The sequence below is a fragment of the Yarrowia lipolytica genome, chromosome 1D, assembly GCF_001761485.1.
Source record: "Yarrowia lipolytica chromosome 1D, complete sequence".
NCBI classification, from domain to species: domain Eukaryota; kingdom Fungi; phylum Ascomycota; class Dipodascomycetes; order Dipodascales; genus Yarrowia; species Yarrowia lipolytica.
Genome location: NC_090773.1, coordinates 2957567 through 2970856, shown reverse-complemented (window position 1 = coordinate 2970856; position 13290 = coordinate 2957567). Strand labels below are relative to the sequence as shown.

Sequence of the window (13290 nt, the reverse complement as noted above, 5' to 3'; positions counted from 1 at the left end):
GGTGTTGAATTGAGAGAGGGAAGATGTTCGTCAGTGATAAAGATAAGACAGACATTAAAGCCAAGTGTCAGGTCGAGATAGAATAGTTCCATTGGGTATTATAGTCCAAGTTTCAACTACTAGTAAGCAATGGAGTTATTAAGCGATAGAGACAAGATACATATATCTAAACCAGTATATATCTCTATAGAGGCATAATGGTCATACAAGTAGATATAAGTCCAAATAATATACTTGTTGTCCTCGTTGCCGGATCGCCACGTCTCAATCTTGACAGCAACGACATCGCCCAGAGCAGCTTTCTCGGGCCTCTTCCTTGGCGATCTTAGCATGGCTGGCCCGTACACGATCAAGGTTCTCGTACTTGCCTGCTGGAGTGGGTGCAGACGACACAGGCTTGGCAGTAGGTCTAACAGCAGGCTTTGCAGTCTTAGGAGCAGTCTTAGGAGCAGACTTGGGGGTTAAAATCATCTGGCATCGTCGCTTACCATCCATGACAAGCTTCGTGGTGAATCCCTTGCTCACCAGCAACGTCCATTGGTCCAGGGCCTGTTGATGCTTCTCCTGATGCTCCAGACCCTCAGCCTTCCGCATCACCAACTTGGACCAAATCTCCTGTTTCCGGGGAACTAGACTGTCTAGGAAAGTCCGTCTAGAGACATGTGCCAACTAAGCTAAGTAAGGTTTCGTTTTTGTAAAGTAATTACAGACTATGTTCTAACAAAAATACTTAATACTTTAAAAAACTCATACTCATATGGGGTCACTAACTCAAAACTATTGGCAAATAGCTGAAATTATTCAATGAAAAGATCCCCATCTTGGTCAGATGCACAATTGAAACCCTTTCAACCAAGATCCTGACCCCCTATCAACACCTCAATCGACTGCTTAGTAATCTCAAACTCAGCATCCTCGCTACGCTCGTATCTGCATCCCAAAGTTAATCCAAGATTTTTTTCCCCATACAAAATTTCGCCAACATGACTAAAACGAACTACGGAGCAATCACTGCGGTGAAAGCTGTATCACGTGACTGCCTTTACACCGGACAGGGCCGGTCCATCACGAAATATTCTCTTTCTGGGGACAAATGGTGGAGCCAACGGCTTTTTGGACGCAACAAGATCCATGGCATTGATATTGACCAGAAGAAGGGCAAAATGCTGGTTTTTGGAGGAGACTCGATTCTGGTGACCGATCTGGAGTGCTCATCACGTGATGAGCGGTCTGTGGGCGACTGGATTTGTGATGCCAAGTTTGGATCTGACAATGACACTATCTACGTTCTGACTGCTCACAATAGGGTGTTGATTTTGGACAGCGATCTCAAGATCAAGGAGATTGTCACGTGCTCGGAAAACTCTCTGCTGTATTCCGGTTCACTTCACGTGACAGAGGACTCTGAATCTGTGCTAGTTGCCTCGGGAACTGTGCTACATGGAATCTATATTTGGAAGCTGGCTAATGGAAAGATTATGCACAACTTCACGGACCATGAGGGCTCCATTTTCGACGTTAAGATCTCCCCAGACTTTGCTTACGTCATCTCGTGTTCCGACGACCGGTTCGTCAAGCTGTTTGACTTGAAAGCCGGAAAATTGGTCGGCTCAGGCTTCGGACATGGGGCTCGAATCTGGCAGGTTGGGTTTTACGGAGATAACAATTACGTCAGCAGCAGCGAGGATTCGACTGCGATTTTGTGGTCTCATAACGAGTCACGTGGTCTGCTGGAGCCCGCCAAGCAGTTTCCCGGTCACGTGGGCAAGAACATGTGGTGTTTTGACATTCTAGACAAGAGCCTTATCACCGGAGGGGGGGACGGACGATGGCGGGAATTCGACTTGGAGATCGATCACTTGACCGAATATGACTACGATCACGTGATTGGAAACTCTGGTGCTTTCAAGAACTTCATCAACCTGTCCTTTACCAAAACTGCCGTTGGAACTGCCAATGGAGAAGTCTATCTAGTCGACAGAAGCAGCGATGACGTGACCTGGAGCCTGATTTACCAGAACGACGCTTTGAGGTCTCTCAATCTAATGGCTGGATGGCCTGGGTCTCCTTTCGTGGCTGTAGGAAGTCGGTTTGGACAGGTGTTTGTCATCAACACGGAAACAAAGCAGGTTTCGGAAACCAAGGTGTTTGAAGGAAAGGTGTCTGGTATGCTGACACGTGATCTTAGCGGTGCAAAGTACCTAATTGCTACTTCTCAAAACGATAAAGATGATAATGTTCTACTCGAGGTGGGTACGGACACCCAGAAACGGTACAAAGCTATGGACACCTTCCCAGTCACGTGTTTTGACGTAAACGAGAAGGGTAATGTGGTTATGGGATCCAGATTCGGAGCTCTTGCTTACTTTGACACCGTGGATGCAACTCCTGTGATTTTCAGAAAGGCCATCAACGCAGAGACCGTCACTGACGTGCTCTTTACAGACGAGATCCGCGTGACTCTCACCACTAAGAATGGCTTCTATGGTAATCTGGATATTCGCACTAAACAGTTTTCACTGCTCAACAAATCGAGCCAGAACAGCATCTTCAAGATTCTGTGTCTGTCTCCTCTCATCACGTGTGGTTTCAAAACCAACTCGTTCGTCATATCAGACGAGTCTGCCAACGCCCAGTTGTTTGCTGCCGACTGTGGAGGAGCTCATCGAAGCTGGGACGTGCTTTTTGGTGACAACAAAGTGCTGTTCAACTTTGTGCGAAAGTCAATCATGTGCGAAATCGCCAGTAACGTCATCCCTGTCTCGTCATATTACTCCCACGGTCGAGAGGTGCGAGCCATTGACGTCAACGGCTCCGTAGTTGCCTCAGGAGCTGAAGACACCAATGTTATTCTGTCCGAAGTGCGGGACGGCCAGTTGCACAACCTCCTCACATACAGAAAACACACGTCCGGTATCCAGACCCTGAAGTGGGTGAGTCCGGAGTTGCTCATCTCGTCGTCTGCACGAGAAGAACTCTTCATCTGGAAGTTTAATGCCTCCGAAAAGACTCTCACTCCCTGGCTGTCTCTTCCTCGAGGTGATAATCCCGACCTGCGAATCATGGACTTTGTTTACAAAGCCTGCGACGGGGGATTTGAGCTCCTTTGCGTCTACTCGGACTCTTCCCTCCGACTGTGGAAGTACGACAACTCCTCCTTTACTCTCGTGTCAGACCTCAAGTACACTCAGCATTGCCTGCTGAACGTGGATCTTGTCGAAGATGACAAGTCGGCGCTTATCAGTGCCACCGACGGGTCTCTTTCGGTCTATGAGCTGCCTTCTCTGCGACCCAAGAGCCACATTTATGCCCATCAAAGCTCTGTGAGGTTCTGCAGAAAGGGCGAACTAATCTTCTCTGGAGGAGACGATAACAAGCTTGTGGTGACCGAGCTGAAGAACGGTGAGCTGAGAGAGATAGCATCCATCGCTTCTGCTCACTCTAGTACCATCACGGAGGTGGCTCCGTTGGACGGATCAGAAGCTGACATTGTTTCTGTCTCTGTTGATCAGAATGTCCGAAAGTGGAAGTTTTCTGACGGAGAGCTCAAGCTAATGTCGGATGAGTTTACCACTGTGGCTGATACTGGATGTGTGTGTCCTTACGAGGGTGGTTTGTTGATTGGAGGAGCCGGTTTAGATTACTGGACCGAGTGAACTTGTGCCAAGGGAAGATGACCGGCCTTCAAACCTGTGAAGAACAGGGGCGCCTGACTGGGAATTGTTAGTGTGAATGGTATAATAATTGAGAATGCATGGGATAGGACTCCCTGTAGGGTTGATGACATCGGATGTGGTTATCTATGAGAGAATTGTCAAGTAACCTAAACAATAATACTTAAGTTCATCCAAGTATGTTCAAAACAGCCAATATTCTATCGATCGAAATGATTCAAAGGAAATCAAACTGAACGGTGTAGCTAACAAACATGAGAATGTAATCTTATCAACAAAATCGCAGGAACACACCCAAGAGAACTACCTGTAACTGCGCCTTAATAACACCCCCAAAGCATACCCTCTTAATATTGTCACAAACCTTAACCCTATATTTCACCATGCATAAGAAATCAGCCCTCAATCTCGCCAAACATCTAGAAATCATGGAAGCCATCTCAACCACGCGCAATACCGACTCACATGACCTCAAAATTACGCCAATCGACTCGTATCGCACCGATGAAACACTTGACTCAAGCTCTATCCCATCGGTTACGCCACAGCAACTCATAGCCGAGCTTTCAACCAAGTCATATCTACATCAATCGCCCGATGAGCGGACGAGGACACAAACAGAAGCTCTCAACGTCCTTTTGAGCAACCCATTACCTGACCTAGACCACATTTCACCTCTTTTTGCTAATCTCACTGGCTTGAACATTTTGATAGCTACAATCCGACTCTTGAAGAACGACAGCAATGAATATACAGCGGCCAAAATGGACAATTTGAAGACAGTCCTGGGATCGGTCATGGATCTGGGATACGTGGAGTTTCAGAAAGAATCGAGTTCCGCCTACAATAGGGAGATTTCGTCTCTGCTAACTGGATCGCGTCTCTTCAATGGTCTGGTGGAATTCGAATGGAACATTGAACAATATTTGAAATGGCTAGGAGGTGTGATTATATCACGTGACAACACGGCATCGCACGAACTAATCGGTATAATTATCATTTCAGCCCTCAAATTGCACACTAACAACAACTTCATCTGTTCCTGCATCTACTCTTCTGCATTCATTCAACGACTTGTCACGGTCGCTAATTACACGAAACCGTTCCAATTGAAGCAACTGCTCAGTTTCTCCATGAACTACTTCACTTCTGAATTTTCTGACGATGTTCAAATTGCTCCTCTGGCTGAGCTGTTAACACAGCTGAACATTCCAGTCATTGACCTCTTTCGACAAACAAGCACCGTCAACAGCCTGAATATGGTCAAGTCTCTACTAATCTCGGCATCACGTGACCAGTCGATTTTCCAGGAGCAGGTCATGGGTCTTTTCAGTCTATGGGGGTCGAAATTGAACATTTCAAAATCGCCCGTTGCCCTGCAACGTCATCAGACAGAAGTGTTATTCGTGAGTCTGTCTCTGCTGACTAAACCGTTCTTGCAGCAGCTGACTGCGACTCCTGCATTTCTGGATGGCATTACTAATCATTTATCTTCTCCTTCATCGCGGGTTCGAGATTTCGGCATCTTGATTGGTGAAAAAGTCGCTCAATATGGCTCTGTTCCTCTGAATTTCGGCATTGAGTCTTCAGAAGACTGGTCTGGGTTGTCCGTTGACAAGATGGCTGACAATTCACTAAGGCTTCTGTTTGACGCTGAAGGTGCTGATCCGGATGTAAGCATTCCCGACTCGGAGGCTCCGTCCATCTTTTCAGATGTGTTGAGTGAGAGAAGTGCCAAGCCAAACACTCAAAGCAGGTACCAGAAGCTCGGGTTTGATGTCAGAAGTCACATGAAGGATTCTGATGACGAAGGAGAGGATTCTGACGATGAAGACCCCTCGAACAAGACAGTCAGCAAACCAGTGTACATCAGACAACTTTTGGAGTACTTCAAGGCACCAGACGGCGACGACCAGTACGACAAGCTAGATATTGCCCTGAAAACGGCTGCTAGGCTCATTCTCGAAAAGAGAAAGTATGGAAACGAGGTCAAGGTGCACGCTAAGGATCTGGCCAAGGCCCTGGTTCAGTTCAAGGATAATTTCGACTTTCCAGACTACCATAAACATCGAACCCAGGCATTGGTGGTGCTGGTGGGCACTCAGCCTGAGATTGCTCCGTACATTGTGGATTTGTTTTATACGGCAGACATTAGCATTAATGATCGGCTGTTGTTGTTGACGTCATTGTCTCTTGGAGCTCGCTTTGTGAATGGATTCACTGACACTGTTGATGTGAAACCAATGGAGATGAAGAAGTTGCCAGCAGCTGTTGCAGCTCGTTTCAACGACTTGAATATTGGGACCAAGAGTCTCACTGGAACTAGACTTACAGGAACAAGTGGATTGCTTGATTTAAATAACCAGTCAGCTCTGCCAGCTGGAGACGCTTCAGAGGACGGGGTGACAGCTCAGCCACTGAATAGCGTTTCTTCTGACCTCCAACAGACTCTTCTCTCCCCTACAATCGCCGAGTCCCGTGAAAGTGAGGCTCTGAACGGCCCTAAAGTGCTCAGAGTCTCTTCTAGTCTCCAGAAACAACGCCAGGGACAAACAAACACCACCATAACAACCAACCACTTTTCCAAGGTCGCGCATCTATTTATCTTCCCGCTGATCGACTCATGGTGGAAAGCAGGTACCGGAATCATGGCTGGCTCGTTCTCGTCTATCATTCAGGCGCACTATTTCAAAACTCTCGCTCTTTTGCTGTATACAGCTGCCCCCAGTGCTCCAAAACTGACCGATATGACGTCAGAGCTGCTGGCCATGCTGCTAAAGCTGCGCTCCTACGTCTACATTGACGATCCGCAGGTGATTGAGTCCGCTTGCACCTGCATTTTGGTGGTGCTAGACACTCATTCGGACGAGTACATTGTGCAAAAGTGGCCTCGTGAGTTTGTCGATCTCCAGAAATGGCTGGAAGATGTCTGGGAGGGAGTTATCGATGAGAGGGTCAAGGGAGTGGCTGCAGGAGTGTTATACCAGATGAAAAAGTTGGGCGAAAAATGGAGGAGGTCGCTGGTAGCATACTAAGTGAACGGCCAACTCTCCAAGTGAACTCCAGGGTGACCATGGTTAGAGAATAAATACCAAATTTCACTGTATGACAAGAGGGTACATTTTAAATGTACAGTGCTCAAGCTCCTCCACACAGCATCAATAATCGGTATTGTACTGCATGGTAGCCCACAAAAGACTCTACTATTTTTTATAGTTTAATGAAGAGTTACTCAGATATATTACTGGATATGGTAAGAGATGTTCTATATCATTGGGATCGGGATATCGAGCTCAAGAAGACTGGTCACGCACTGGAGCACGACTGGGGGCTCCTTGAACCTCAGAAACTCGTCTGACTTGCCGATATCAGACTTCAAGAACATGTAGCAATGGTGCAGCTCGAGTGGATAACCCAACATTGACTATCTGAACAAAAAAATAGTTATCTCAAAACGTTGTCCTCCACCTTGACTTCAGTATAACATAATTAGTTTATGATCCGCGATAGTACATACGCAATTACAGTACAGTACCTGAATGTATATGCAGAAAAAAAAACAACCTGTACTGTCTTCTAACTGATACCGGATACGATACCAGATGAATGACACAGGCCATATTGCCTCGCCTGGCACCAACAGAATACGAGAGACAAATTGCAATGAAAAACTTGTGGTGAGTCAGGATCCCCACCTGAAAACGGCATTTCTAGGGTGACTGACTCAAAGGTTCTGTTTGGCTCTGAGGCTAACTCTCAGGGTAACATTAGCAACTAAACGCCATGTGCCTGCAAGACTGGCGTGAAGACCACTGACGTTGTCGTCTCACCTCTAACCCGGGTCTGAATCCTTGACGTCTTTATTGCGCCCTACAACTTGGTCCAGTATCAACATACTCACACACTACAATACACACCACTGCTTCTAGCGGGTCCCACAATAAACTCGACGATCTTGAATCTTACCTTGTACTGTACAGACTGAACGGCTCGTTGGAGAAGGTTCTTCTAAGCGCGGTGAGGCGAAAGAACTGCCAAAAAAACAGCCACATCCAGCTCAATCACATCCACAATGTCTGGATCGCATTGTCTCACACCCAGTGTCGGCGACGCGATCTGTTCAGACATCTCCCCAACTTCTTGCCAGCATCCCGCAACGCTGATCTTTGGACCCGTGCAGATTAACCGCCGGTGCGCGCATTGTCCTGCGAGCGAAAGTTCGCACGTATAGATGATGATATTGTGGGTCAATGGAGCTTAGAGCCTCCAGGTTGTGCCGTCTACGCTGCCGAGACCATCCTGAAATGCCCACACATCAACATTGACTCACCAGACACACTCTCAACAAACCAGCCTACATCTGAGCGACACAGTGTGACCAACATGGATCTCTCTCCAGACTCCACTCATGTCAATCATCGCACCATGATTCTACATTGGAGTTACTTGCTGCACCAATTGAAGGCTATCCCTGAGTTTCATCACCTCGGGGCTTTGTTTTCTCTGAGCTTTATAAGCTCTCGTCCGGTGTATAAATAACAGGAAGCCCCTCAGTATGGGGACTGCAAGTCACCAACATGCTCCTTAGCAACATCCTACTCCTTTCTGTGGCATCTGTGGCCTCCGCAGGTGTTGTACACGCCCCCCTCACTGCCCGGTCAATCTCCGAGTCTCCCCAGGTCGCTGCTTATCTAGCCAAACGAGACATTTACCATGCTACCCCGCAGATGGGTAGATTGTATTACGAGACGGAGCTCGAGATTGGAACTCCCCCGCAAGTGGTCAAGGCCGTCTTTGACACCGGATCTCCCCTGCTATGGGTCCATGGCTCCAACTCCACTCAGTGCCTGCAGGGTCATTGCCAAGGCAGCTTCAATGTATCCAAGTCGTCCACCTGGCACTACCTCAGTGAGAGCAACAACTGGGGCGGTATCGGCAACTGGGGAAATGAAACCGTCTCCTACGCCGGCCAGACCCTCACAGACTTCGAGACCTGGGTTTCCAAGGGAGATCCGTACATGTGGTTTGAAATTGGCATCTTTGGCCAGTCAGGAACTGATGATCCTAGACAGTCATTTGTTCAAGGTCTGGCCGACTCAGGAAAGATCTCACGAGCTGTCTACTCTCTCAACGCCGAGAAACCCATTCTTTGGAATAAACCGTCCAGCAAAGGCACCGTAAACAACGTCTACTATGGAGGTTATGATCGAGCCAAGTACCAGGGACCTCTGACGACCATCAAGTGCGATCATCATAACGGTTATGCCATGCCTCTGGGCGGTATTTCCATTGAGGGAAAGCGGGTCAAGACCACCCGAGACTATCAGATTGTCCTTGACACTGGAGGAATCAATCTTACCCTACCTAATGGAACTATCAAGGCTCTGTCCGAGGCCTACGGCGGTAATGGCGTCTACGAAGCTCCTGGTTACTTCAAGTGCAAGTGTGATACTAACCCCGTTGTTACTCTCAACTTTGGATACACCGATATCGACATTGATCTCAAACCCTACATGCTGCCTTCTCCCCATGGAGACTGCTGGATTGGTGGCATCAAACCTGTTAGTGACGATACTGATATTCTGCTTAACGGTCCTCCTGTCATCTCCCAGGCTTTGGTTATCTACGATAATCACAGAGACACCATCACTATTGGCAAGGCCAAGTTCACCGACGAGTCTGACGTGGTTGAGATCACAGGAGATATCCCCGGAACTGTCAATTACGAGGATTGGTTAGCTGGTAAGCCTCTTCCTAGTTCTGTTGTCTCGTCGACCACTACCTCTTCGGCGGCTTCCTCCACTGTTCAGAGATCCACTCTCGCCATCGTTACTACCTCCCAGCCCAAGGAATCTGCTCAGCCTGAGGAGTCGGCTCAGCCCGATGAGTCTTCCCAGCCCGAAGATCCTTTCGACTTCTGTGATCTCTTTGGTATTTTCTGCTAGATTTTCAATTCTTTAGCTTCTCCTTTCAATATATCATTTTTTTGCGATTGGCAGGACTCCAGTTGACTGATGGTTAGATTTATATCCAACCTGATACTCATAAAATGTAGCCTGAGCGTCCAGACGTCAGGGAAAGTTGTGTTTTGAGACCAGAACGACCGTGTTAGTCCATTTTCCTAATAATCTTGAAACCAATACTCTTCAGAATAGTGCTGCTTTTATAAATCAGGCTCAGACAATTGAAATGAAAGAGACCGACAGCACCATATATTTCCAATTGTATCACTTCCATGTATATATATCACCAATCCAAAGAACCTCTCAAAAAATCTCACATATTGATATCATGTTTTCTTGTAGTTTAAGGCACCACAATTGCCAAATATCAGGCGATGAATTGGTATAGGATCTTTCAACAGGGCTACTCCGAAATGCTCCAGTATATTCACTCAGTGACTGTAAAGGAGTCTTCATACCGTACTACGGAGATCGCCTATGGGTTCAAACCGCTTCTATGTACAAGATATCTAATCCAGAAGCTGATTTGCATTCTACAATTAGTCGTAATCTTTCTGTTTTGTACAATCGTACTTCGAAGTCTGACCGCATCGAACCTGCAGGACTACATGAGCGACGCACGAAATACGACATGCATATAATTATGGAACTTTGGGACACAATGTAGATGTGGGGTTTCGCGGAGAGGTTAACCGGATTCTAGGGAATACCCTTCCAGTACTTGACTCTCTTGAGAACGAAGGAAAAGTCGAATTCGGGAAGCACTGGCATCAGCGATCTGGCCGTCGACTCGGGCGGCTCGGTCATGTGGGCCTCGATGTAGCGCACCACAATTTGGTCTTGTTTCAGTCCCCAGGAGTCCATGATGGCGAGTTGCGAAAGTGGTAGTAGCGAGTGTGTTTGTGACGGGATATAGGATACAAGGTACGAATTTTGGCGACTATATATAAAGCTGTTGGCCCCAAGTATATTCAAATTCAATCTCTCCAAATTCAGCATCGCAAATAATATCATCTGCTGTCTGGGGTGATATGGGGCTGGGGATGGGGCTTGCAGTAGGTCCCACTAATAGCTCTCTTCGAACAAAGAGAGACTCATACTTAGACAACCATGGGACACGCAGCTCAATAATATGTCACCGTGCTGCTACAGATACATCTTCAGGGTCTGCGGGGTCGCAAAGTCCTTATGTGTACAGTCTGGATCCAAGCAGTGTAGATGTTGGAATGTGGTTACAAGCAGGATGCATGTTCATTTGCGATAGTCATTGTGAGGAGATCGGCAAAGCTACTGATGGAATTCTGGCACTGTAATAAAGGCAGGAGTATCGTTTATCTTTGGGTCTTTGCAGTCTCGAAATCTTGGTCTGTCTACAGTAGTCGTGAGTACATTACTTGTTGTATGCAGACGATGTGCTACTTATAGAGCCATTTTCCAACCTGAACCAACCCCGATAGCTACTTGATAGACTTGACAAATTGTACCGTAAAAAAACGAAAGGTAAGACTTAGAATCGTTTGGTTAATGAGGCTGAAGAACCTACAAGTAGCTATCTAGAAATACTTCACACTATAGTAACAGACGTTTCTGACATTACTTTCATTACAGACGCATATTAATCCAAAGGATCAATCTCACCCCTCCATATCTTGATTTTCCTCTTGATAAAGTCAATGTCAAACCGACCCTTGAAGTAGCCAAAGAGAAAGAATGCAGACAAATCGACATGGTCGTCCGGATTCTGTTCCACGTATCTCGCCACAAATTCGTCGTGTTCGTTTTCCCACTTCATTGCCAAGCGTGGTATCGTAGTCGTAGCTGAAATACAATGAATCTGTGCCACTCGTAACTCGTATTTACGTACAGTATATATTATATACTGAATTTTTGGCCCCATGTTTGTACAATACACTATCGTTTCGTTTGCTCTCGTTAAGGATATGTGACGAGTATGATCTAGAACAATGATGCAAAACGGGTCTCTTGCACTGAATGTGCGACAATGTTTTCTCCTCATAGACCGTGGAATGAACTGATAACAGGTCAAATAATGCCCCCACCATCTGTCTCCCCAAATTATGTCCACAATAGTGTAACAGCTGTGCTGGCGAGGCAAGGATGAGGCTTGTGTGGAAACTTGGTTATATATTTAATAAATACTTTCAGAAGTATACATAAATGTTGAATGTAAAAATTTAGTACATACTGTAATATTGTGTTCTATTGTGATCTCGCGATAGGTTGCAAGTCCAACACACGGCCGATACCTCTACGGTTCAGTGATTCATCTACGTGCAAATACAGCCAAAAACATATTCAATACGTCGATAGTGCTCCGCTAAATGGGACCCTTCCACCATAAGACCTTGTCGTAGATGACCTCATAGTCAAATTGACCCTTGAAATAAACAAACAGGTAAGAAACGGACTTTTGGATGTCTTCGTTCTGATGTCGCTCCACGTAGCTGGCAACAAAAATATCGTGTTCGTGTCCCCAACTCATAATAGTCCAGAGAGTAATGATGGTGTTTGTGTCTGATACGGAGATAATGATGAGGGACTTATATTAGTGTACGATTCAATGCCCCATATCGACATTTCCTGATGTGATATCTCCAAGGTGTATGGGTCAACTGATGTGATAGATAGATTCAGTTTTGTATCCGTGTTGGGGTTGGAGCAGAGGTGGAAGGAAAATATGGAAGGGGTCCATTTGGTGGGCTATTGATGATATAGTTATTATTTCTCTCTTGTGTTTTGAGAGATCCAGTTGTGTGAGTCTGATTCAGGAGCTGCTGCGCATGGTCTGTGTGTTTAGTTGGAAAATCAGCGGACTTCATGGAATTAGTTGAGGTGAAGTTGGGGCTGACGATGTATAATGGTACAGTATTATAAAAATTAAAAAAAGGTACAGTACGTACACTATGTACTGTCTGACATACGAGAAGTATCGTACATACAAGGAGATATGGTGGAGAATGTATACAGGCTCAAGTTCGATACGAGTTGATCATTTTTGGACCAGTCAGGAATGTGTGAGGAAAACATCGGTCTTCTACATTCCACTCAGCACAACCAAGCGAGAGAATCCAAAACGTGAATCAAAACCAATTGAGCGTACGGAAACCTGATAGAATATCTGGCACCTTTGACTATTATTCAAAATCAATATCAATTTTGTCTCATCTACTGTACAACACCAACACCAATTTCCTACGTCAGTCAGCCCCAAATGTGGGGTCGGGTTCATACGCCAGACACACGACGGACATGGAAAGCCAGGCCACGACTCGGCTATTTCTTCGATGTATAAGCAGATAATATCAGGATATTACTATGAGAGCTCCGGTATTCAAATAGTGCCAATATTATCCCAAATTCCCTCCACAGAACGAGTGATCCATTCCAGCGTGCAGTCAAGAGGCACACACTCTCCAGCTCATGAGAAACTCTGTATGTTTTTTTTTGCTGGTTGTTCGATTCTGGAGTTTGTGGACAAGTGTGACATTTGAGGCTGTCGATATTTTGGCCAGTTTATAAACGAACTGGGGGACATTTAATCATTACAACACCTACAGAACAGCCCAAAATCATGGACGAACAGCAACTACAATGTCCAATCTGCGGAGAGCTCTTCACAAGCGCTCAGTTCG

At 46.2% G+C, this 13290-nt stretch overlaps 6 protein-coding genes across 6 annotated transcripts; 4 read left to right on the top strand and 2 right to left on the bottom strand.

The window, feature by feature from the left end:
• Window positions 1-264: 264 nt before the first annotated feature.
• On the bottom strand, window positions 265-594 carry YALI1_D29703g (uncharacterized protein; the record flags this gene model as incomplete). The annotated part of the gene is made up of 1 exon (XM_066094268.2): window positions 265-594. One exon carries the CDS (start codon window positions 592-594, stop codon window positions 265-267), a length of 330 nt encoding a protein of 109 aa, XP_065950340.2.
• A 389-nt stretch (window positions 595-983) lies between these two features.
• On the top strand, window positions 984-3656 carry YALI1_D29699g (uncharacterized protein; the record flags this gene model as incomplete). The annotated part of the gene is made up of 1 exon (XM_503173.3): window positions 984-3656. One exon carries the CDS (start codon window positions 984-986, stop codon window positions 3654-3656), a length of 2673 nt encoding a protein of 890 aa, XP_503173.3.
• A 401-nt stretch (window positions 3657-4057) lies between these two features.
• Window positions 4058-6709, top strand: YALI1_D29668g (uncharacterized protein; the record flags this gene model as incomplete). The annotated part of the gene is made up of 1 exon (XM_503172.3): window positions 4058-6709. The coding sequence occupies one exon, from the start codon at window positions 4058-4060 to the stop codon at window positions 6707-6709; it is 2652 nt and encodes an 883-aa protein (XP_503172.3).
• A 1037-nt stretch (window positions 6710-7746) lies between these two features.
• Window positions 7747-8213, top strand: YALI1_D29630g (uncharacterized protein; the record flags this gene model as incomplete). Its single annotated transcript, XM_068282828.1, has 2 exons — window positions 7747-7848; window positions 7893-8213. 2 exons carry the CDS (start codon window positions 7747-7749, stop codon window positions 8211-8213), a joined length of 423 nt encoding a protein of 140 aa, XP_068138929.1.
• A 38-nt stretch (window positions 8214-8251) lies between these two features.
• YALI1_D29626g (uncharacterized protein) lies at window positions 8252-9619 on the top strand (the record flags this gene model as incomplete). The annotated part of the gene is made up of 1 exon (XM_503171.3): window positions 8252-9619. One exon carries the CDS (start codon window positions 8252-8254, stop codon window positions 9617-9619), a length of 1368 nt encoding a protein of 455 aa, XP_503171.3.
• Window positions 9620-10336: 717 nt separating this feature from the next.
• Window positions 10337-11429, bottom strand: YALI1_D29595g (uncharacterized protein; the record flags this gene model as incomplete). Its single annotated transcript, XM_068282827.1, has 2 exons — window positions 10337-10476; window positions 11276-11429. The coding sequence occupies 2 exons, from the start codon at window positions 11427-11429 to the stop codon at window positions 10337-10339; spliced, it is 294 nt and encodes a 97-aa protein (XP_068138928.1).
• Between the last annotated feature and the right edge of the window lie 1861 nt (window positions 11430-13290).